This window comes from Eleutherodactylus coqui, chromosome 2 (assembly GCF_035609145.1).
Source record: "Eleutherodactylus coqui strain aEleCoq1 chromosome 2, aEleCoq1.hap1, whole genome shotgun sequence".
In the NCBI taxonomy this organism is placed as follows: Eukaryota; Metazoa; Chordata; class Amphibia; order Anura; family Eleutherodactylidae; genus Eleutherodactylus; species Eleutherodactylus coqui.
The window spans coordinates 135,745,501-135,770,570 of NC_089838.1; the positions used below are offsets into that span (position 1 = coordinate 135,745,501).

At 43.7% G+C, this 25,070-nt stretch overlaps 1 protein-coding gene across 1 annotated transcript; it reads left to right on the forward strand.

Moving 5' to 3' along the window:
* The first annotated feature begins 540 nt into the window (after positions 1–540).
* On the forward strand, positions 541–19,055 carry CCT2 (chaperonin containing TCP1 subunit 2). Its single transcript, XM_066591626.1, has 16 exons — positions 541–682; positions 2,787–2,861; positions 4,769–4,834; positions 7,434–7,545; positions 7,905–7,981; positions 9,182–9,294; positions 10,818–11,020; positions 12,350–12,450; positions 12,530–12,657; positions 14,116–14,219; positions 14,516–14,635; positions 15,227–15,355; positions 15,437–15,540; positions 16,165–16,264; positions 16,418–16,559; positions 18,818–19,055. The coding sequence occupies exons 1-16, from the start codon at positions 680–682 to the stop codon at positions 18,846–18,848; spliced, it is 1,608 nt and encodes a 535-aa protein (XP_066447723.1). The 5' UTR covers positions 541–679; the 3' UTR covers positions 18,849–19,055.
* The last annotated feature ends 6,015 nt before the right edge of the window (positions 19,056–25,070 follow it).

The window sequence follows — 25,070 nt, forward strand, 5'->3', positions numbered from 1 at the left end:
AATTTAGCAAATTTAGTGGAAAATCTCCCGGCGCTACCTCTGATGCAGGTGTGAACGAAGCCTTACATGTGCATGAAGCTGAGCGGTCGATACAACTATTCCACAAATCACTGTATTCCTTTGGACCTGCAACTCCCACACTCCAAAATGTCTATATTGGACAGCAGCACAAAGGAAAAGGGGATAGGTAACCCATAGCAACCAGAGTCCCAAGACTTTAGCAGCTGGGATTTGATAGGTTGCTATGACAACCCCTGCCCTTTCCTACCTCTCTCTGGTTCTCTTTTGCGCCTCTCGCCTACAACCCTGGAAGGAAACGCCCTCCTCCAGTGCAAGCTGCAAGTACAAACCGCTGCGGGCAGCCATCTTTGAGACTGGCAATTGGACGGCGGTTTCAAACATGTGAAATCATTCCGTTATATTACTGTAACATACGTATATTACCGGTGAACGGTATTCTATATGTACACGACACCTAAATGTATAAGCACGTGAATTGGGTTTATGTCGCTATACTTTTCCCATACTAAAGATGGCCGCCAGACATCAGCGTGGGGAGCCGCTGCCCACACTCTAGTGTTTTCTGCGACCACCTCCTCCTCCTCGGTTTCTGCGTCACTTCCTCTCTCCAACCGGCGTCTCGAGTGGCAGCGTGTTCTCGCTATTATACGGCCTAAGCATGGTGAGTTGTGCCCGCTGCGGGCTCTCCGGGCTCATACGTGTGCCCGAGATCAGCCGCTGCCTACTCGAGCACGTGGTGGCCGGGCCTGGCAACCGGGCCGTACTAGTATAGTGTGCCCGGTCCCACCCATCACTGACCGTGCCGTCAGATAACGTAGTGATGATCAGGCTGCAGCCCGTAGAAGAGCCTGAATGGCTGATAACAGGGAGTAATAGGTCACTGCACTCTGCAGACATGTTTAGCTGTACACATACCTGCAGAAGACTATGGGGTACATAAGCCCTGCTCACATGGGGGTCTACACTCCATTGGGATTCAGGTCTGTAGCTCACACACTGGGAGGATTAAAATGTCTCAACAAAGGAGTTGCCATGTCAGTTCTTGATGACTAATGTCGGGCTCGCACCAGCGGGTGGGATTCTGCATGCAGGAGACCTGCAGCGGATTCCGGCAGTGAGGCCGACCGGTGATGCAGCACTTGACTGTATTGCGGATGACCGCAGAGGCTTGCAGGCGGTTACGCACAGCACAGGGTTTTTTTGTTTGTATTTCTGTGTCTATCGCTTAGCGATGATTCGGGTAACCGCAGCCTATATGCAATGTTAATTGCGTATGGACTGCAATGGAGGCTGTCCGCATGGATTACGCAGTGAAATAGAGCATGCTGCGCAATTCGTATCAGCGAGTGTGAAGGAAAAATCGAAAATACATGCCTTTCAGTGCCCGAGTCTTACCGTGGAAAGTCTGTGCGGACAGCGATCGTGAAATCTGCAGTTTGAATCCGGTCATGTGACTCAAGTACGGTGGGTGCAGATTTGCGCTATTGAAAGGGGCTAAATCCAGGCCAGAATCCAACGCTCAGAGAACGGTTATTGTCACAGATTATTGTAGAAGACTAGGTTGCAAAAATCTGATTGTGAGTGCAAAATAGGAAATGACCTTAAAGGGGTGTTCCCAAAATGTATTTATCACCTACCTATGGATCAGTGGGGGCACACTGCTAAGAACCCACCAAATCCTGAGAAATGGGGGTCTTGCTTCTCTTGCCACATATAGATTGACAGCGCATGACAGCGTGCGTGAGAGCTTAGGATTGCATTAACACACTGCTCCACACTAGGCCCCCCCCCCCCCCGCAGCGTTTTATGAGCCTGGCCTTACTGCAGCGAGGGGGAGACAGGGCTACAGACCCCTGTTCTCAGGGTAGCAGATAGCTATTCGATTTGCTTTTCGTGTTTTTGAAACCGCACTGAAATCAATGGCGAAAAAACCTAACCTGTTTTCAGTTTCTCTTCTCCAAAAATGGAGCAGAGAGACAGAAACCCTGAACTGACCCTAACGCTGGCGTGACAGCAGCCTAATTCTGACCCTTTCCCAATAAAACTATATATACAATCTGCTCCATAACATATCTGTAGTTTGGACAGCGTTTTCCAGCTGACAGTTTTTTCCCTCTTAAAAACAGCCTAAGGCCCCCTGCACATGGGCGGAAATTCCGCATTAGATAACGCGATCCTAGGCAGACGGCCGCGATTTGTCCGCGTGAAATCACACGCGGAAAACAAATCGCGGCATGCTCTATTTCTGAGCGGGTCTCGCAGAGGCCCGCACAAATGGCAGTGGTGACTGGCCGGCTCTTCTCGGCACATAGCAGAGAATGAAGACGCTGGGAGTGGGTGAGCCGCAGGCCTCTGCAGGGGCACGAGTCCGCATTCTGCTGCCTGCAGACCCAGCCGTCTGCAGGCAGCCTAAAGGAACCTGTCGCCAGGACTGAGCACCACAAACCACGGTTACGGTGCTCGTAAGGCCTGCAGTCCAGGGAGGTATTTCTTATACTTACCTGGCCCCCAATCCGGCGCGGCTTGCTGGCTGCACGCTGTGCATGCACTCCCATAGCAGTCAGTGTAGCCGTACAGCCTACTGGTGGCCCCTTCAGTAAATACATGCCAGCTCTAACGCCATAAACTGTTTTCTAGTTGTTTTTTTTTTAACTCTATGTGCATTAGTTTTCCTGCAATGTTAGTGAAGCTGTGTAGCGCAGCATGATTCCTCAACCAATGACTCTGGCACATATATACTAATGGTTGGTCTTCACCGCTTGCAGGCTTCCCTCTCACTAGCACCGGTGAACATCTTCAAGGCAGGAGCTGATGAAGAAAGAGCCGAAACTGCCCGCCTGGTAAGTGTCATGTTCTACCAATTCATATCCAGAGTGCCTTATGTATGTAGAGATGAGGCTAAAGACCTCTATCAGCACATAGGGCAACATACAGATCCTATTGACTCTGCCCTGAAATCTCTATACTGTAGAAAGGGAAGCTCCCTGTTATTTATGTGCAGATTTGCTGGGTTCCATTTATATGAAAAATATTCATAAGTGACTAAAATGCAGCAAGTAGAATGCACCTCTAGAGTGAAAAGGCATCCCAGCCATTGTGTAGGGCAGTGGCCCCCAACCAGTGCCCTGCGACCCCCTGCTGTGTGGTTGACAATAGGAGCTCTGCGTTATAGTTGAGAAAGACACAGGTCCATCAGATCCAATACTAGACTACTGTGCGAAGCAACAACCTTTGAGGCAGATGTAGATTGCCCCATATTAGAGGGGAAATTCCTTCCTCCAAATATATATCAATTGGAATAAATCCCTGCATCAACAACCCACCTCCAGAACTTGTAATACTATGTTTTTTTTTTGTTTTTTTTTAGAAAGGCACCCAGACCCTTCTTGCATTTGGTCAGTGAATCGGCCATCACAATGCCTTGTAGTGGGAAGTTTCATAGTCTTACTACTCTTACAGTAAAGAATCCCCCTTTATGATGGTTAAACTCTCCTCTAAATGTATAGGATGCCCCTTATCATGGTTATAGGCCAAGGTGTAAAAAGACCAATAGAAGGACTTCTGTACTGTCCATTGATTTATTTGTACACTGTAATTAGATTGCACTTAAGTTGTCACTTTCTTTTCAAATGGAATAAGGGCTCATTCACATCAGCATTCGGGAGTTCGTTTTCCTGCCCCAATCGGGGAGCACCCTCCGGCCGACCGGTTGTGTCTTATGACAGAATCGAACTGACCCCCATTGACTATAATGAGGGTTTATTTGATTTCTGGTCAGCAGTCTAGTATTATGTTGGAATTTATAGGACAAAATAGCACAACCTGCTGCGCTGTTCTGTCCCGTTTTCTATCAGAAATCAGCGATAAAGGTTGTGACTAGAGATGAGCGAACGTACTCGTTTCGAGTAATTACTCGGACGAGTACCGCCATTTTCGAGTACGTCAGTACTCGGATGAAAAGATTCAGGGGGCGCCGGGGGGGAGGGAGAGGCGTGGCGGCGCGGGGGGTAGCAGCGGGGAACAGGGGGGAGCCCTCTCTCTCTCCCTCTCCCCCCCACTCCCCACTGCTAACCCCCGTGCCGCCACGGCACCCCCCGAATTTTTTCGCCCGAGTACGGAAGTACTCGAAAATCGCGGTACTCGGGCGAAAAAGGGGCGTGGCCGAGCACGTTCGCTCATCTCTAGTTGTGACCACAACCTCTGTCGCTGGTGTGAACGAGCTTGAATTCAGTGTTTGATAACCAGCTTGGTAGTGAAATCCACTTATTTCCTCAGTTACTTTGTTCACCCTCCTCTGCCCCTGCTCTACCTCAGCGGTGCCCTCTTCATACACAGGTGCCCTCATGCACTGGCAGTTTACGTTATTGCAGACATATCCTAACCACAAAACAGGGTAAATTACATAGTAGAATACTAGTGTTACATTTTAATTAGCAAATGTTTTCAAATTCACCACTTGTTTTCTCTACATTTATTACATCTTTTCTCTTGTGGCTCCTGACCGTCACTAAAAGTAGGATGAGGGTACTAAGGGAGCCTAGGCTCTCAATCCGTGATGTGTGTACCCCAAGAGGCGTACACTGTGTTCGGGGCTTCATATATGTTGTGCTGCACAATGTATGATCCTTTTAGAATTGTAGTACATTATGGTTTGTACTACTCACAGCCGCGTGCTAGACTGATGGGATCCAGCCACGTGGCTGAGCAGCACCATGGTAGTTTTATATGAAATGTTTGTTTGTTTTAGTCCTCCTTCGTTGGGGCCATTGCAATTGGAGACTTGGTGAAAAGCACCCTGGGACCAAAAGGAATGGTAAGAATTTTTAATCTTTGACTTGCATATGGTGTAATGAGAAGCTGTCATCAGACCAGTCTGATATTTCACCCTTTCTGAAGCGTTAGAAGTTCTGCTTCTACTACTAGGTCAACAAAGTATCGAAAACAATATCTGGAGAGGAGACGAGATGTCCCAAGCTTAGTGAAGTCTGCACTGCGTTATGTTGGCAATATTCAATCTCCTGTGCTTTGCTGGGTATTAGGCCTCATGTCCACGGGCAAATTCGGATTTAAAATCCGCAGCGTTTTTCCTGCACGCGGATCCGCGCTCCATAGGGATGCATTAGACACCCGCAGGTAGTTAAATACCTGCGGATGTCATTTTTCGCTGCAGGCGCGGGTCCCGCGTGCAGGAAAAAATCCGGACTTGCTCCATTTTCGTGCGGGTCTCCCGCAGGCTTCTATTGAGGCCTATGGAAGCCGTCCGGATCCGCGGGAGACCCGCGCCTGAATTAAACTCACCTGCTCCAGGCGATGCAGGTCTTCCTTCCTTCCTTCCGGCCGACCGGAAGATCCGGCTGCGACGGAAGGAAGACACACACTGACCGCTGCGGGTAAGTTTATTCTGATTTTTTTTTTAGCATCATGTCCGCGGGGCAGGAGGGACCTGCTACGGATTCTCCGTGGAGAATCCATAGCGGGCCTCATTTTTCCCCGTGGACATGAGGCCTTAGTGCTGTGCAGATGTGGGCAATTCCAAAATCCCTGCAAATGAAGCTCAAGTCTGCTTGTAAAGCGAGTGATTCATATGAGCAATTGCTATTTATGCCTATTTCTATTATCATTAGTCCAGAGTTTACACAATAAGGGACTTATAGGGAAACCCTGAAAAGTAAGTTAGTTGAGATAAAAGGGGGTGTCCGAGTTATGGTACCTAGGGGGTCCCCTATGGTGTAAAATAACAAAACAGCTGATACTTTGGTTTTGGTCCCCCTGCCTTTTGGCTCTGGTTCCCCTGCTAATGTCATCTTTAGAGGCTACAGTTGGCCTAAGACGTCTATGGACAAGCTGCTTCAGCCAATGATGGTGCTCAGTGTTTAATGCTGAACGCTGTCATGGCTGCTGCGGCAGGTTTATGGCACATCACAGACTGACTGCAGCCTGTAAGCAACTATACAAGCAGGGAAGCAGTGAATATCACCTTTTTTGTAATTTTAAACCATGGAGGCCCCCTTAGGCCTCATGTCAACGGGGAAAAGAAGAATTAAAATCCGCAGCGGATCACCCGCATGCGGATCCGCGTCCCATAGGGATGCATTGACCACCCGCGGGTAGGTAAATACCCGCGGATGGTCAATAAAAGTGAATTTAAAAAATTCTGGAGCATGAAAAAAAATGGACCATGCTCCATTTAGGTGCGGGTCTCCCGCGGGGACGGCTCCCACAGGCTTCTATTGAAGCCTATGGTAGCCGTCCAGGTCCGCAGGAGACCCGCGCTTGAATTAAACTCACCTGGTCCGGGCGAAGCAGATCTTCCTTCCTTCGCGGCAGGATCTTCTTTCTTCGGCCCGGCGGATGTGCCCGGAGCCAGCGTGCCGAGCACATCCGCCGGGCCGAAGAAAGAAGATCCGACCGCGAAGAAGGGAAGACACGCATGGCCCGCAGCAGGTGAGTTTATTCTGATTTTACTGCCTTATGTCCGCGGGGCAGGAGGGACCCGCTACGGATTCTCCATGGAGAATCCGTAGCAGCCCTGATTTTCCCCGTGGACATGAGGCTTTAGTCTGCTCTTTACATAACTTGAACAACCCCGTTTAACTATTTTTTGCATTTTAAAGAGTTGGGGCCTTTTTACACAGAACAATTATTGCTCAGTTAATAGTTGGATTGTGCGAGACTGAATGCTCATTGTTCAGCATAAATATGGCCAACAATTTTACGATGGAACGACAATTCATTCACATCCCTTTCGGCCCCCTGTCCACGGCTGAAGCAGAATATCGCTAGTGATATTCTGTTGCGAAGGGAGGCGCACTGACAGGTCTCCGCGATAAGCCTATCTAATAGATAGGCTCACTGCAGAGAATTTTTTTCGCTGCAGTTTGAATCCTGAGAGCGGAGAATCTCTGATTCTCTGCTCGTGGACATTGGTCTGCCCTTTCCATAGTTCTCCTATGAAGAGCATATCATGCGAGGTCCGCGGGCGATTTATTTAGTGTAAAAGCACTGGAGCAATTATCTTTGGGACAATTGTGAGGTACTTACAGGGGTTTTCCAGGCAGCACTCGCAGGGGTCGGCACGGAAGCCACTGCTCCGACCCCTGTGTAGCAGCCAGCAGTCGTAATTGAAGGCACAGCTCTCATTGTAACTGCAGGCGTGGCTCCTACTGATTTCAGTCACAGCTCCCATTGATTTCAGTGAGCGCCTGCAATTTTGAGTGCCGGCCACTACACGGATTGGAGCAGCGGCTTCCATCCTGACCCCGGTGAATCCTGGCGGGCGCTGCCTGGAAGACCCCTTTAAGCGCTTACCAGTGCCATGTAAAACCACCCTTAGTTGCCATAAGAAATACTTGCGTGTTTGATAGAGAAACTCTTGTCATTTGCTGATCAAGTGTTGTTGCTCGTGTGAACAGGACAAGATCCTCCTAAGTGGTGGCAGAGACAGCAATGTTACTGTAACCAATGATGGTGCAACCATTCTAAAGTCCATTGGAATTGACAATCCTGCTGCCCAAGTATTAGTAGGTAAGTAAGAAACTGTCCGTTTACACAGTGGTAGTCCTTTCATAAATCCGTAATAATGCCTCAACACCTAGACTCAAGTTTGTACTTGACCTAAACTAGATTCCCATATGGATCATTGATAGTTTGTTTGGTTCTGTAGGGGTAATAGGGATGCAAGAAAATGACCTTAAAGACCGTTTATGAATTTGCTGGTGCTAAATTTATTTTCCTCCAATTGTCTGGGTGCTAATATGTCCCAGATTTATATTTGTGCTTTTTTGTCCCTTATGATGTGTAATTTGCATTATTCTTGTATTGTGTTTAAACTTCAGTAAAACGAGTTTAAAAAATAAAAAATTTCCTGTTTGCCTTCCTTTTAGATATGTCCAAAGTCCAGGATGATGAAGTTGGTGATGGAACAACCTCCGTGACAGTGTTGGCTGCGGAGTTGCTTAGAGTAAGATATGTATATTATTTTTAAAACAGAGAGAATATAAGTATTTATTGATCCATTTATAGAGCTTCAGATCAGAATAAGATATATAAAGTAATTTGTTCCTGTCCCCAGTGCGGTGTACAATGTCATTTCATTACTTTCACCTCTTGATGACATGCACATGATCTTTGTGCAGCTCATTCCCATTTAGGTTAATGGCATTAAGATGTAGTACCAGGCACAGCCATTATCCAATGTATAGCACTGTGCTTGGTATGCAAGAAAGAGGTTGCAGTACAGTGGCCCCTTCAAATAGCTTAGGGGTTTGGGGTGTCGGGAGACTACCTCCCACAGACTTACTATTGATAGCCCGCTCCACACAATGCAGATGCTGGCTGTTTCTTACAGCCAAATCCCGCCCGCTGCTGTTAAGCCTTTAATTCACCCAATCGATGTTCAGAGGTCTTGAACAGCTGCTTACGATGAGAATGTGGGGTGCCATTCTGTTGCCATTGCAACCAGCTGCCTTGATTGCCTGTCAGACCAAGGTATAATGTAATACTGTGAAACTAAAAGAATGTAAAGATAAATTTTAAAACCTTTTAGTAGTAATTAAAAAAATAAAAGGTATTAAAAGTAAAAAAAAAAAACTTTCCATATTTTAAAATGGAAAAAAGCATATTCTGTATCGCTTCGTCTATAAAAGTCCAATCTATTTAAATAATACATTTTTTACCCCGCACGGTGAACGTAGTAAAAAAAAAAATGCTGCATTTTTTTTTTGTCTCCAAGAAAAAATGTTATAAAAAGCGATCAAATAGTCATATGTTCTCCAAAATGGTACTAATAGAAACTACAGGACTTACCGGTAAAACAAAAATGAACTCTCGCACAACTGTTGATGGAAAAATACAAAAATGATGGCGGTCAGAAGATGGCAGCAGAAAATGTTGTTTTTTTTCCAAATATATTTTTAAAGTAGTACAGCAAAAAAAAAAGGGCTATATAAACCGTACTGACACACAATAAAGTTATCATGTCCTTGCTACCGTGTACACTGTAGAGACTAGGTCAACAGGGTCACAGTGCAAGTCAAAGCTTGCCACAGTCACGAGTCACAAAAATCAAACCTTGGAGGCATAAGAGCCCTTTGAGTGGCTAATAACATAACTTACACCATATGAATGCAGTAATAATTTTTTTTTTTCCTGCCTATTTCAGGAAGCTGAACTTTTGATTGCCAAGAAGATTCATCCACAGACTATTATTTCTGGTTGGAGACAAGCAACTAATGCTGCCAGGGAAGCACTTTTTAAAACCACGTCGGATCATGGGTGAGTTATCAAATGTATCTAAACACTTATTGTATGTTTACTAAATGTACACATTTACAGGGAAAGCAGGGATGCAGTTTTAAAGCTTTATTTAGGCCCAATGCCCACGGATGGATTATCGTTGTGCAAATCGCGGCCAGACAACCGCCGTGATTTCCGTGGCAATAACCTTCCATAGACATGCCATGTTAAACGATTCTCCCGTGCCCACAAGCGGAAATCGACTGCGAATTCTTTTTTCTTTTTTTCTTTTTGTTTTCCCGCTTGCGAGGGAGAATCACAACAGGTTCTAATTTGTGCGGCAAACCGCATGGGCGGTTTCCATTGCAGTCAATGGAAGCCGTCCGTTTTGCGATACTTCTGCTGTGAGCACAGCGGGAAATAACGTCACCGCCGGCACGTCATACGCTGCACTGCGCATGCTCGCCAACAGAGGCTCTCTCCGTGGATCCGGAGAGGGGAGTATAGGGTCTCTGGGGGGCACTGGCCTCCGGAATCCGAGCGGGCTGTGGGCATGAGGCCTAAGTGACTACCCCAAAAATGATGTAAGTGAGCTGAATACAATAATAAGTACAATATTTACTGTTAACTCTGAAGGGCTATTTTCTGTAAACTATCATGGCTTCCAGTCATATATAACATTAGGGTACTTTTTATTCTATACAAGTATCTTATTTGAGAAGCACGCAAATTTGCCTCCATTTTTCATGTTTAATAGTTTTAAGCATAGCTTTTATCTGCAGTACCCTAATGCTTACCTGCTATTCTCACCACTGACAAGTAGGAACAATCTGATAAAGGCCTCCGGCACACTAGCCGTGAGTACAAGTTGTGCCCAGGAGACTGGTTCAACTCGCATCGGACAGCACACGCCAATCACAGATATTTTGTACATGTGTATATGATCTTTGTATATCTTTTCATATTCTTATTGTGAAAAACTCGCAGGTCAAATGTTGCCTGCACTGTGCAAATTCCACTTTGATACTGTGAAGACCTGCTCATGATTAGACCACAGAGAAACCACATCCCTAGTCTGATCGTGCCATCATCATACGTGCTTCTCACCTTTCCTCTTACTACTTATAGGGGTTTTCCAGGCAGCACCCGCTTTCAGTGCCAGGGTCAGAATGGAAGCCGTTGCTCCAACCCCTGTATAGTGGTTGGCGCTCGTAATTGCAGGCGCAGCTCGCCTTTTAACAGACAGTAGAAGAGGGGCAGATATGGTGTATATATACAACTGATCAGTGTTTTTCCAGTCCTCAGGGACCCCAACAGATCATGTTTTCAGGATATCCTATGGTAAGAACACCTGTGGTAAAGTCTGAGGCACCGACAATAATTACATCACATGTGCAACACAGAGGAAATCCTGAGAATATGACCTGTTGGCGGTCCCTGAGGACTGGAGTTGGAAAACGCTGATTTAGATGCTTTAAAGCATTAAAAAAATATCAGAATGCGTGCAATTAAATGTTCATATAAAGTAACAGACGGTTTGTCTTTTTCAAATGTTTCCACAGTAACGATAAAGAGAAGTTTGAGGCTGATCTCTTGAATATTGCCAGAACAACCTTGTCTTCTAAGCTCCTGACTCACCATAAAGATCATTTTGCAAAACTTGCTGTGGAAGCTGTACTTAGGCTGAAGGGTTCTGGAAATCTGGAAGCTATCCATGTCATTAAGAAGTTAGGAGGCAGTCTAACAGACTCTTACTTGGATGAAGGTATCATATCTGTTTGCCTGAACATGTAGAATATAGTAACATCGATCAATACACTGTCCTTTTTCTTAAAGAGGGCTTCTACTTAAAATACTATTGATGACTTATGCTCAGGCTAGGTCCTCAATAGTTGATCAGTTAGGATCGACGCTCAGGATCTCTGCCAATCGGGTGCCCAGTGTCAGCACCGCAATACTAATTGATTGGAGTGGAAACTGCTTCTCCAACGTCTTTGTAGTGGCCACACTTCGAACTCCAGGCACAGTTCCCATTGATTTTAAAGAGAGCTGCATCAGCCGCTACAGAGGGGTCAGAGCAATACCGTTTTGACCCCTATGTATTGCAGGGCAGAGTGCAGACGCCCAATCAGCTGCTTTCTCTATGGACTGCGGTGGACCACAACTGATCAACTATTCATGACCTATCCAGAGCATAGGTTATCAATAGCATTTTGCCTGGAAATCGCCTCAAGGATATTGCCAATGACCTAGACTTGATTAAATATAATTATTTCTATGGGAAAAACTGATCGTTGGGGATCAACCACTGCGACCTTCCAGTGATCATGAGAACAATGGTCCCCTCTGTAAATGAAGCAGTAGTATGCATGTGAGACCACTTTTTTTTTTTTTTATCTGCCCCCTGTGAGGTTTTAATTTCTGACTAACTATTCAAGTGAACTTCCACTTCTGATTACTACACTGACAGCAGTAGCATCATTTCTTGGTTTTAGATACTACCTGAATGTGATAGTGTTACCTTATTACCCAGTAGTTATATTGGACCAACAGATATTAAAGCACTTTGCAAAAAATATTCTTGTCTTTTTCTGTCCTAAATGTGAGCCATATTTTTTAATAATTTAAAAAAATATACAGCAGATGACTAAAATGTAACATCAATATTTTTCCCACAACCCACCTCCCATCCCCCAAACTAAAGGGGGGGGGGGGAGGAAAAACACACAAACACTTTCTTCAATTTTAGAAAATGTCCTGCTTTTCCCTTCGGAACCGACTTAATATTTTTTTAATGTTCTTTAAAGTCCGGCCAGCATGCCCAGATCTCATTTTGCATAAATCCTATTTTCCCCATCGCCCATAGTCTAAATTCCCTCTTTTCTAAGTGCTGGTGCCCATGGCTGTTAAATCTCTGTACAAAACCAAGCTATAAAAACTGCCATAGAGATACTTGAGCCTTTTGCTGTATCTTCTTATACTTTCAGTTTCATATGGAGGGTTTTTCTCTGTGAGGTTGCATACAGGTTCTGTGCATTGGGCTATGAGTGTGCGGGTTTATGAGAAAACAACCTGAATATATGTTGGCTTTTAGGTTTCTTGTTGGACAAGAAAATTGGAGTAAACCAACCAAAACGTATTGAAAATGCAAAAATACTTATTGCAAATACGGGAATGGACACTGACAAAATTAAGGTTAGTCTTTATATTCTTTATTAATCCTATTCGCCATTTAATTTATGTTCTTGCTCCTAACAAATTCTAAATTATGCAGGTTTTTGGCTCAAGGGTGCGTGTGGACTCTACTGCGAAAGTGGCTGAAATCGAATTGGCAGAGAAAGAGAAGATGAAGGAGAAAGTAGAGCGCATTCTGAAACATGGGATCAACTGTTTTATTAACAGGTAGGGACTTTTTATGATGTGTGTCTAAAAGTGACACAAAAATTAACTGAAGGAGATCTTAAAGGACTTTTCTAAGTTACACAAAAATATGGGTGAATGCAGGAAATCTAAGAAAACCACAAAAAAGAATGTAGTATGAATCCCCTGCCACTTCCAGTGCTTTGGTCCTTCTCATTGGCTTTGTTTAGATAGCTGCAACAGTGAGGTGTTCATATACCTACAGGACTTCTGCAGCCAATCAGTGGTCTTAGGAGTGTTGTGCCATATACTGTCAAGGCCAGTGATTGGCTGTCGTGTGTTTTGCATGGTTATGTCACCACTGCAGCTGTGTATACAAAGCGCCGCATCGGATCAACCCAATGAGTAATATCTTCTGTTTTTTGCAATCCCACATCTTTATAACCCATCTTAAAATGGTTGTCCAAGTCATATAAAGTGCGGCACCACTTGGCTAACAGCATATATCAGGAACTTAAGGGGGTTTTCCATCACGTACGTTTTCTGGCCTACAACTTTTATGGCGATTGGTGCATCCTGGGTGGTGGTCCATAACGCGTTTGCTTTCCAGGTCTCTGATGCTGCTCTTGGTCACAGGATTCTGCATGCCGCAGTACCCTGATCGCATAAGAGGAACTTTTGCCCATCCCCTAAGGACTGCCTTTAAACGTCCCAAGGTCTTTGCTGTGTTCCCAGTGACACAGCTGAAAAAAAAAATAGGATTTCTTTTTTGTTACTCACCGTAAATTCCTTTCCTCGGATGTTTCTTGGGGACTTGGCACCCACCCATTGCTCAGGGTAATCGTCTATTTTCCTGTTCTGTGCTTCCCCCTTCACTTCTTTATTTGTATGCGGTTTTCAGGTTCTATATTGAGTTAGCCTGTGGGCTTTTCCTCTCCCCCTGCTTGTATACAAACTGATTTAGCTGAATGGCTACAGAAGGGTTACAGCTGATGGGAGCAGTCAACTCTTCCTTTACTTTAGTGTCGGCCTCCTCTGTTGCCCCCCCACTTCTGCTCTGCCAATAGTGCACATAGATATAACAGCTGTAAACTCATTATTCTTGACCCCACTTCAAACGGCTGTATCTCTGGTTATATCAAGATTCTTGGTTTTCAAGTTACACCAAAAACATGTTGGTAGCAGTGCTTGAAGTGGAGCTGCAGCTTTGTGAAGTAGAACAAGCTATGTTCATCCAAAGCTGCAATGTCTTTTTCGTGCAGAATGAGCTTCGTTCGGGTTAACTGTAGGGGCAATAATATAGGCTACTGATGAAGAGTAGAAAGTCATTGGAAATTCTCATTACAGACAACCTTCTTTCCAAATAACGACCCTTCCACCCATCGACACATCGGCTTCATCTTTTGGGGCAGTTGGCTATTTAAAATACAATCTTGAGAACAATTAGTTGGTATAGTCGATTTTGTGAGTTTTTGCAACCCTTTCTCTTTTTTTCCTCAGACAACTGATTTATAACTACCCTGAGCAGCTGTTTGCTACCGCTGGAGTAATGGCAATAGAACATGCTGATTTTGTTGGAGTTGAGCGTTTGGCCCTTGTTACAGGTATTTTTCTCCTAGAGTTTACATTCATGTAAGCATAATTATCTCTACATAATTTAATCAATCTAAAGGATAATAACTTTGGTAGAAGTTGGTGGCGTTTTTTTTATCTGTTCCCCTCCTGGGATATAATACATGCACCGTTTGAAAGCGGTCAACAAATTAATTTTCATTTGATCCTTATGCTGTCTGTCCCTCTGAGTTCTAGTAGTGGGTAAAGGTGTGTGATGTCACTCATGATGCAGAAATAACTCCAATCAAATGTAAGGATTGCCACATGAAATTTCCTCTCTCTCCAGGTGGAGAGATCGCATCTACTTTTGATCATCCTGAGTTGGTGAAGCTTGGAAGCTGTAAACTTATTGAAGAAGTAATGATTGGGGAAGATAAGTTGATTCACTTCTCAGGTGTTGCCATGGGTAAGTTATATAAATCCTCCTTTTTTCATGGTGACTTTTGTTTGTGAGTGTTTACATCCTAATTTATAAAGCAGCAAAATGTAAACTTAATGTGACCAAATTCCAGGAATTTTCTAGTGCCCTTCTGGTCTGATTTATATTATATTGGAATATAGCTTTTAAAGGGGTTGTCCAGGTTTAAAATTTGCTCTATCCCCAGTGTAAGGAATGTGTCTCGTCGGTGGGGGTTGACTGCTGGGAGCCCCAGAAATCACAAGGGTCCCGTGTGTCCCACTCTCGTGTAAGAGTGCAGAGGCAGCCGAGCTTGTGTTCTTCCACTCTATTTTAAATTCTATGGATGGACAGAGATGGCTGATTATACAGCGCTTGGCTATCTGCAGCAGTCCCATAGAGATGAATGGTGCATAAGTTCGGCCGTAGCTCCGTTCATACAGGGGGAAACCGGATCCTTGTGATTGGTGGAGGACTTTGGCGTGGGACCCCTTGTCCATCAACGTGGCACCCTTACTGAATCCTTCTGCTTCTACCTCGTCTATGTACACTACACTTGGTTTCACTAATGATCTGGCTTGGTTTTCTTTGACATTCTAGGAGAAGCTTGCACAATTGTTCTTCGTGGTGCAACACAGCAGATTTTGGATGAAGCCGAGAGGTCCCTTCATGATGCACTCTGTGTTTTAGCTCAGACTGTGAAAGACACCAGAACAGTTTATGGAGGAGGTACTGGAATATATTTTTTTTTCTTTCTCCTCTGCATATTCTTCATTTTTCTAAAGTTAACTGTTGTTATCCATACTTTAGGTTGCTCTGAGATGTTGATGGCCAATGCTGTATCCGATTTGGCAAAAAGAACACCGGGGAAAGAGTCTGTGGCAATGGAGTCTTTCGCCAAAGCTCTACAAATGGCAAGTTAAATAAGTGTAGTTAATGGGAGTAGGAATTGTTCTTACCATTTTTGTGCGAAAACATATCTTGCTTCTTGATATCTGGGATAAGAGCGAATGTACATTTGTGAATATACAACATTAATACTATCATTAGTCCCTATACAGATAGCATTTGTTGACGGCACTTCGCCCATTTGCACTTTTAGCAGTTGGACACAAAGATGGTCAGTCCCCCCTGCCTTAGGTATTCATCCCCTGAAAAATGGAACAAACCAGGAGAAAATTAGCCTATATGTTCCCTGCAGGATTCCTACAAGCATCCAATCACCATCTGGACCGCTTTACTTTCATCATATCTTTCATTTCTAACTTTAGCGTGCCTTTAAAACTTCAAGATTGATTACAATTAGCTAAATTCTGTTACCTCAGGTGTAATTTTTCTCATGGAACGATAAAAAAAACTCAGCAATAAGTGTGACCTTGTCAGAGTATATGAATGTGCACGTTGGGCAACTCGTGTCTGTTTAGAGTTACATGAAAGCTTTATACAAGGTTTTAATGTATTGTTCTGATTTAGTTATGAATGTAGTGCTGGGTCTTGTGGCCAAATATATTTATTTATTGTATCTATGTTTATATTAGCTTCCAACCATTATAGCAGACAATGCTGGCTATGACAGTGCTGACCTGGTATCCCAGCTCAGAGCAGCCCACTGCGAAGGAAAGTCAAACTACGGGCTCGGTATGTACTGACATATTGAAACCATATCCCTTATGAAATAATTCAGTGTATCTTTAATGGTCTTAAGAATAAAATTGAAAAAAGAAATGTATGGAGGAAGCCTGATAAGGGCATTTAGATTATGATTTATTGCTTGTTTTTTCTGCTTATCAGATATGCGAAACGGTATTATAGGAGATATGATGGAGTTGGGTATCACTGAGAGCTTCCAGGTGAAGAGACAAGTCCTGCTGAGTGCAGCTGAAGCCGCCGAAGTCATCCTGCGTGTAGACAACATTATTAAAGCTGCACCACGGTAACTTACATGTTATGGTTTTAAAGGAAACCTGTCCCCTAAGCTGCCCTGCCTGCCATCAGCACAGTATAGCGACACATGCTGATTTAAGCAGTCTGTCACACATCCCAATAGGTTTCAAATATGCAGGCTTTCTGGCTGAGGGTCCATTAATTAAAACTCCGTTGCACTGTGTATTCTTTTTTTTTGGCTTGGACTTGAACATTTGTGCAACCTGACCACCCATTTGTTTTTCTTTCATAAAGCGCTTTCACACAGAAGTACTTTGGTTAGTGTTTTGCATCAGTATTTGTAACCCAAACCAAGGAATGGAACTCAAACAGGAAAAATAACACCTAGTTTTGGCTTACAAATACTGATATAAAATACTGACCAAAATATGCAAGTATGAAAGTGGCTTGAGGGTATACTGTGTGTGTGTATATAATATATATCCCAGAAATATACACCACCAGTACAGAAATCCATGTATTTTGTATGTAAATGTCATTCACAGAACACTGATATCACATATGTGCTTTAATGCCTATATAAATTCATTTATAGCTGTCAAGACCACTCAATTCAATTATGGATCAGTGCATAAAGAATTTACATACTATTCTATAATATATTACTATGTAAATATATTTTAGCTGATAACGTTTTATTAAAAGATGGTTTTCCTTAAACACATTCCCACCCACGGTTATCAAAGTTTACATGTATACAATGTACTTTTGTACCAAAACTTCAGTTTTTGTGTACAGATGTACTGTCCCACAATTCAAATTGTCAATCTTGACCTTGTTGGTTCTATGAATTCATATAGCCACCAGGGGGAGCATGTGCTGTCCCTTTGAACATGTATCCAGTTAGTCTTCTGTGAATGTTTAGATATAAAATAGATTTCTGTGCTGGTGGAGTATATTGCAGATTTCTTTTTATTTAGAACAATACAGTGATGCTTTTGGCTTAAGAGTTTAATTTGTTCTGTGACGGAGCTCTTAACCCAAAACACTCTCTTATGTCAAATCAATTTTCCCCATTGAAGTGAATTGAAACACCATTAATCCGTTCCGGACCTCCCAGCAAGAGGGAAATGGTATTCCCCAATACTTTAAACAAAACTAAGCCATAACTACACTACATGTGAAAAAACAAACATTAGTACTCCCCTACCGCTGTCGTTCCGGACCTCGTGCGGGTCTCCGTCGCTGCTGCAACCTGTTGTGTCCCCCTTCACGCCGACAGAGCATTTCTTCCTGGAAGCGGAGCTTGAATTCCCTGCCTCCAGCAAGCTAATGCTCTGATTGGTTAACCCAGCGCTGGCTTTCATTGGCTGACACGGCGCTGGATTAATAAATCACAGCCATTCACGCTCTGTTGGCGTGGAGGACGCAGCAGCCTGTAGCAGCGCCGCAGGCCATCGCAAGGACCGGAACACCAGCAGTAAGGAAGTATTAGCACACTTTGGTGTGGCTCATGAATATTCATACTGTATATTCGCTGTTCTCCCCTCTTTATTACCAGATTCTGATTGACATGTCTCTCCGTATGCACAGTAAGGGTGGTGTCACACGGGACGGAAATCTCGCAGAAATCTCGTGGAATGACTGCACCGAAAAACCGCGGGATCTTCAAAACCCGTGGCCTTTAGCCGTGGGGGTTTTGAAGCTGCCAGCATTTGAGAGGAGAGATGCTGCTGAGGAAATGAAAAAAAAAATTGACATGCCGCGGAATTGAATTTCGTGCTGCATGTCCGTTTCCGTGCGGCTTGGACGTAACTAATTGGCCGCAGCGCGTGGATGAGATTTTTGTAAAATCTCGTCCACTTTGCTGGCTAATGCCGGGATTAGGAGCAATGGGCGGAATTGTCGTGCAATTCCATCTGGTGTGGACCCAGCCTAATATAGAGAGACCTGTCCAAGAAGAAGGGTGCGGTGAGCAGTTTATATATGAATGTCACTATTACTACTGCAGCCACTATGGGGGTCACTATTACTATACTGCCTTACAATTACAATTGGCCTTTTGAAGGCAGCCATAAGGCTGATGTGGCCTTCGATGAGAATGAGTTTGACACCCCTTGAATAAGCAAAATATTAAAGTCCTGAAGTTTACTAGCAAGTGGCATCTGCTAATCGAAAGCAATGTGTTTTGTTGTTGTTTCTTATACAGTATTGTCTTTAAATGTTTCTGATGTCTGATTTGCTTTGTCTTCCTAACTTTGTGTTTCCTAAGTTGACTTCTGTGGGTTTTTTTTCCTCATCCTATAGGAAACGTGTTCCTGATCATCACCCCTGTTAAACATTTCCTCTGACACCAGATTGTGAAGCGGACTGCACTTGGGTGAACCAGGCAGAGGAAGACTTATATGATTGTCATCTTGGCACTTGAGGATTACATCCACTCTGGTGGCTTATTTATTGTCATAAGGCAACTTTTCTTTTTCTTACCTAAAATATGTACTTTCAATATAGAGCACTGAAAAATAAAAACTTTCATGTGAATTCATTGCTTGTTAGGGTGTAATAACTTTACAAAGATAAATAATACAGGCTTTCAGTGTGGCTAAATTTGAAAACGTAACACTTTTTATACCACTGAAGATCACATTGTAACATGACTTTGATACTGTTTTTTTTTTCATTTACATATAACTAAGCAGACCCCAAAGGTTGGGTGCACACTAGCTAGAAGAGTGAGTAGCACCCGAGAGACTCAGGCACAACTCGCACCAGACAGCGTGCACACTAGTCACAAACATTGGCTTGTCCTATTTCTTGTTCGTGGAGCAGACTGGAATAGCACAGGGCATGAGTTTTTTTTTGTCGTCATTGGTCCATATGGGGAAAAAAAAGAATGTGCATATCCTCATAGGCTGTATTAGAGACATGCGCTGTCCGTAGAATTAAACAGCCCCAAAACACGCTTGTGTGCCAGAGGCCTAAAGCAAACAAAATTGATTCATGCCACATCAGCATTGATAGTGTGTGTATTTGGTGCATCGAATAACTCAGACATGTGTAATTCAGAAGTTGCTTATATGAATATTACAGAGACAAGATATGTCAGGAAATAACAGGCACATGGCGCAACTTTCCAAGTGGGAACGTTTAGACAAGGCGTGAAGGATCAAGTCGTCTTTAATTAATTGTAAAAGTAATAAGCCAACATAAAATGCGCTTCAAGGTGGAAAGCCGCCTCTTCATTCAGAAAGGGCTTACAATTAAAAAAGTGTGAATAGGTTAGAGAGGGGAAACAAAACAAAAACCAAATTATGTTACAAAGAAAGTATGTAGGAAACCTTGCTTGGTAGAAAATGCGACTCCCGGAGCTCTGCTTTAGGTGACCACATTCTACCGGAATTATATGAACACACTAAAAACGCGCCCCGAATTCCCCAGGACTGACAGATTACTCCGACCAGACCACGTATTTTCCAAAACCTCATCTTCATATGATAACCTGCCCACCATCACTAGATGTACACCTGACTGGCAGCACCTCCATATAGCTTGTTGAGCCAATCCTACAGCCTCAGGCACCACTATAGGGTTTACATTCTGCAATAGTCCTGAGTCATGGGAATGCCTTCTACAACCTTTTTAACCCTTGTGTGGTACCATGGGATCTAATTGAACCTCCAGCCTTCTTCTTTGCAGTTTTGCTCTTTGAAGCTGATACCATACAAGTGTTAATCCCTTCATGTAATCAAATAAAGCTTTATTCCTTCCTAGTTTGCATATTGTATGTTGAGCTTCCAGCAGTCTGAGGAAGGTGTTTTTGCCTCAAAACCTTTAATTGCTTATATTAATAAAGAGAAGTCAAGTTTTATTCTTTGTTCCGATTCACATTCACTATTGTAATGTTGCCACCATCCCAGCTTTTTGTTTCGTGAACCCTGCACAAATGTGGAAAGAGACATTGAATTTGTCACATACCATTTCTGTTGAACTTGGCTGATCAGAAACTAAAATCCAGAATGCACAGAGTCTAAATCGCTGCTTGACCTACTCGCAGAACTACATTCAATTGTGTGCTCAACTGCTGGGCACTTCATTAAGAATCCATCCTTTTATGTTCGTCACGTGTTCTTTATGCATCTCCTAAATCTATCAGCCTCAGTCTGTAATTGTAATGGTGATCTTGTATTGGGAACATCACATCCAGAGAGTCACATATATAAGGCATGCATCCATTTTTATGGTATCTGACATTGCCACACAGTGTTCACACCACATAAGAAAATGTGTTTAATTGTTCTTTATAGTAGTGTGAACTGTATGAGTTTAGAGCACACATCGCCTGGACTTCTGCAGGACAGGATAGGCATAAATTGGTGGAGTCTAAGGCCACCTACACAGGGACGAGCGCAATATTGGGCCAAGAAACTTGGAACGATATCACACTTATCAATCTGCGTTTTAGCCGCGATTGTGAGGCAATTTTCGTGCAAAAGCCACCTTGCATTGGTGCAATAGCAGAACAGCAGGGTTTCCCATTGATTTCAGTGGGAAACCTTGCATGCACATCATACAGCATACGAGAGCTATGCAATGTCTTTAAGGTACATATACGACGCTTAGTCCTTGGCTTCTATCTCGGCCAATAGCAGAAGTACAGCGCGGGATAAAAGCCTCTGCTCCTGCAATCAAGCAGGTCAGGTCCTCAGCTGTTAGTCATAGCTGATGACCCAGACTAGAAGGGAGAGACTGGTTTTAACTGCTTTTGCCTGCTTTCCTAGCTCAGTAAGCACTATGTACTAAAAAGTGAAAGTATTCCACTACCGTCTTTCCCCCAAAATAAGACACTGTCTTGCATAAATTTTTGGCCTCAAAAAAGGCGGTGTCTTATTATACTTACCTAGCAGATGGCGTTTGGGTCCCTCGTGCTGGTCCCCTGGCACTGCTGCAGGCGCCGTGTCCTGCTGCACGCCAACAGAGTAGTTATTCCTGGTAGCGGGGCTTGAATACTCCACCTCCAGCAAGCTAGTGCTCTGGTTAATCAAGCACCACGTCGGCAAATGAGAGTCGGCGCTCGATTAACCAATCACAGCCACTCATTCTATGAATGCCCCAACTACAGTGGAAAAGTAGGACATTTAAAAAAAAATGTAATGCTCCTTAATGTTAATGTTCTGGTCCTTAAGGGGTTGAATAGATGTAGGTTGATGATTGAACAATTATCTAATGCAGCCATACATGTTGGTTTTTAAAATGGTTTAAACTGGCTATATATTGTCAATGATGCTGAGCCAAAGTACAAATGATTTTCTTTTTTTTTTACTATTTCACTTGATGACTGTCACGTCAGCTAAAACAAACCTACACTTCGATGCAGAGTGATAAAGTAAACTCTCCACTAAATGTCACCAGTCTAACCCAGGAAGAAGTGCAGAGCCATCTTAAAAAAAATTAAAATGGACAAATTGCTGGGTCTAATGGCATACACCTTTTAGGTTTTAAGGGAGTTAAGCAATGTGATATACAGACCCTTATATTTAAGAACTCTACAGTGATGGGGTCTGTTCCATTGGATTGGCCCACAACAAATGTGCTGATATTCAAAAAGGGGTCAAAAAGTGAACCCAGAACTTACAAGCTGGTAAGTCTTACTTTTATTGTGGGTAAAATGTTTGAAAGGTGTCTAAGAGATGCTATCCTGGAGTATTTCAAGGAAAATGGCTGTATAACTCCATATCAGCATGGGTTTATGTGAGATCGATTCTGTCAAACCATCCTGATCCGCTTCTATGAGAAGTTCTAGACTGGACCGGGGAGAGTCATTGGATCTTGTGTATCTGGACTTTTACAAAGTGAGTGATACTGTGTTGCATAAAAGGTTGGTATGTAAAATAAGAATGTTTGGTCTGAAGGAGAATGTGTGTAAGGGGGTAAGTAACTAGCTCAGTGATAGAAAGCAGAGGGTGGTTAGTGGTACATACTCTGCTTGGGTCACTGTTACTAGTGGGGTACACAGATGTCGGTTTTGGTCCCTTTTTACTATATTAATGACCTGGTAGAAGGATTGCACAGTAAATTATCAACAGTTGTAGATGATACAAAACTATGTAAAGAGATGAACACGAGAGAATGCAAGACTGTTGCAAGAGGATCTGGATCAGTTGGCTTGGACAGAAAAGTGGCAGATGAGACTTAACACTGATAAATGTGAGGTTATGTACATGCACAGAGGAAATACAAGTCACCATTACAAACTACATGGGAAACCACTGGGTAACACTGCCATGGAAAAGGACTTGGGGATTTTAGATAACTGTAAGCCTTACTGGAGCAACCAATGTCGGACAGCTTCTGCCAAGGCAAATTGGATCATGGGGTGCATCAAAAGAGGTCTAGGGGCACATGATGAGAACATTGTTCGTTCTCTTTACAAGTAACTGGTCAGACATAGAATACTGTATACCTTTATGGTCACCTTTACTCAAGAAGGACATATCAGAGTTTGAGTCGGTACAAAAGTGAGCAACTAAAGTAATAAATGGAATGGGTGGACTACAATATCCAGAAAGGTTATCAAAATGGGGGTTGATTAGTTTAGAAAAAAAGACTGCTGAGTGGCCCTACAGGAGGGCTAATGACCCTGGCTGGATTTCCACCGCGTTACATTGCAGCTATTAGGTTCTATTGAACCTAATAGCTGAATGTTTACGCTGCGGAATTCTGCAGCGTGAAATAAACCGCGGCATGTCCTATTTGCCGCAGGAATACGTGCGGCCAGCTTCCATTGTAGTCAATAGAAGCCGGCTGTCACGCTATACTTCCTTTATCATTACAGCGGGAGTATCGCATGAATACGCCACCGCGCCATGCGCTGTACTGCGCATCGGCACGTCAGGTGGGATGCGCACAGTGGATCCAGGAGGTGAGTATTGGGTCCTTTGGGTGGCGCCGTGACGGACTCCCCTGCGATATTCCACAGACTGAGTCCATGACGGCCATGGGCATGAGCCCTATTGCAAATACAGGGCAATGATTAGGGATGAGCGAGCATACTCGGAAAAGCACTACTCGCTCGAGTAATGTGCTTTATCCGAGTATCGCAGTGCTCGTCCCTGAAGATTCGGGTGCCGCTGCGGCTGACAGGTGAGTCGCAGGGGAGAGCGGGCGGGAGAGAAGGAGAGAAAGATCTCCCCTCCGTTCCTCCCCGCTCTCCCCTGCAGCTCCCCGCTCCGTGCCGGCACCCGAATCTTCAGGGACGAGCACAGCGATACTCGGATAAAGCAAATTACTCGAGCGAGTAGTGCTTTTCTGAGTATGCTTGCTCATCCCTAGCAATGATGTATTGTAATGGCAGCCAGGACCTAACAAATGCCCCTAAGCTTACATTGTCAAATTCACTTAAAGAGCCACTCTGACAAAAACACATTTTCCATCCCTGCACCCCTCACCTGATTGCCTGTCACACTCTTGGAGGCCACCTATTTATTTATGCCGTCACTTCCATGCAGTGCAGCCGCCTGTCTGCTAATCAGGCACCATCTGCATATGACATTTTTTGGGTTTCACTTCCACATCAATCCCATGATGCATCAGCAAACTATTAACTACAGGCTATATAATTTCTACCTGCTCAGGGGACATCATTACCTTCTATATTCATCTGAATAAACTACAGACCATAAGTATAAGGTCAGGAGGATGATCTGTGATTTCTTCATGTGTTCATCCTCAGCAATTGTGATATGAGCGTTTACCCCCCCCCCCCCCCATCCCCTCTCTAGTTTCTGTGATAAAGTTCATGTAACAGCATCACACAGACTGAGAAATTGACTAGTTTCAGACAGCAAAACCCCAAGTACATATGAGTTGGTCAGAACTGAGATCACATGACCATCTGATAAGAAAGAGGCTAGGAGTTTTAGATGGGAAGGAATAACTAACCAATGTAATAGTAGCTCACATATATGAACCGAGGGAATAGCCACATAATGAATGAAAAAATTGGCAAACAGACCGCCTGTCAGTGTATTACTGACCGACCGTGCGTCTTCAGCATACTGCATTTATTAAAACATTAAAATAAAATACTTTGCCTGAGCTGTTCCAGTTCTCTGGAATGCATTACCCCAGATGATCACAATTTTAAACATGCCCTAAAAACCCACCTCTTTAGGGCAGCCTACCACATTCTTTAATCTAACCCCTCTCCATTTATCCCATTTCTACACTCCCCGAAACCGTGACCAGAGAATTCCCCACACACCCCATACACCCTGATGCTCTTGATATTTCTAGATATGTAGATATTGGCAGGTGATATAAAAGATGGCTGAACCATTGTTCAAACCAAGGACTTTTACCTCTTGTGTCACCCCTATGTCTTCCTGGATTGTAAGACCATGCAAGCAGGGTCTTCACATCTCAAATTGTTTATTTGATATTTTATGTAAAGTCTGATTTTGATGCTTGTTTCACTTTAGCTTCATCTGTGGTTCTCTCCCCTTCCCCCTATATCCACATGCACTTTGCTTTTTAGTGCTTTTATGTATTTATATAGTTTACT

Excerpts from the sequence above, each read along its gene's own strand:
- CCT2 (XM_066591626.1), top strand. Across the intron at positions 12,451-12,529 it reads TGGACACTGACAAAATTAAG|GTTTTTGGCTCAAGGGTGCG; the intron begins GTTAGTCTTTAT and ends TAAATTATGCAG. Across the intron at positions 14,220-14,515 it reads GCGTTTGGCCCTTGTTACAG|GTGGAGAGATCGCATCTACT; the intron begins GTATTTTTCTCC and ends CTCTCTCTCCAG.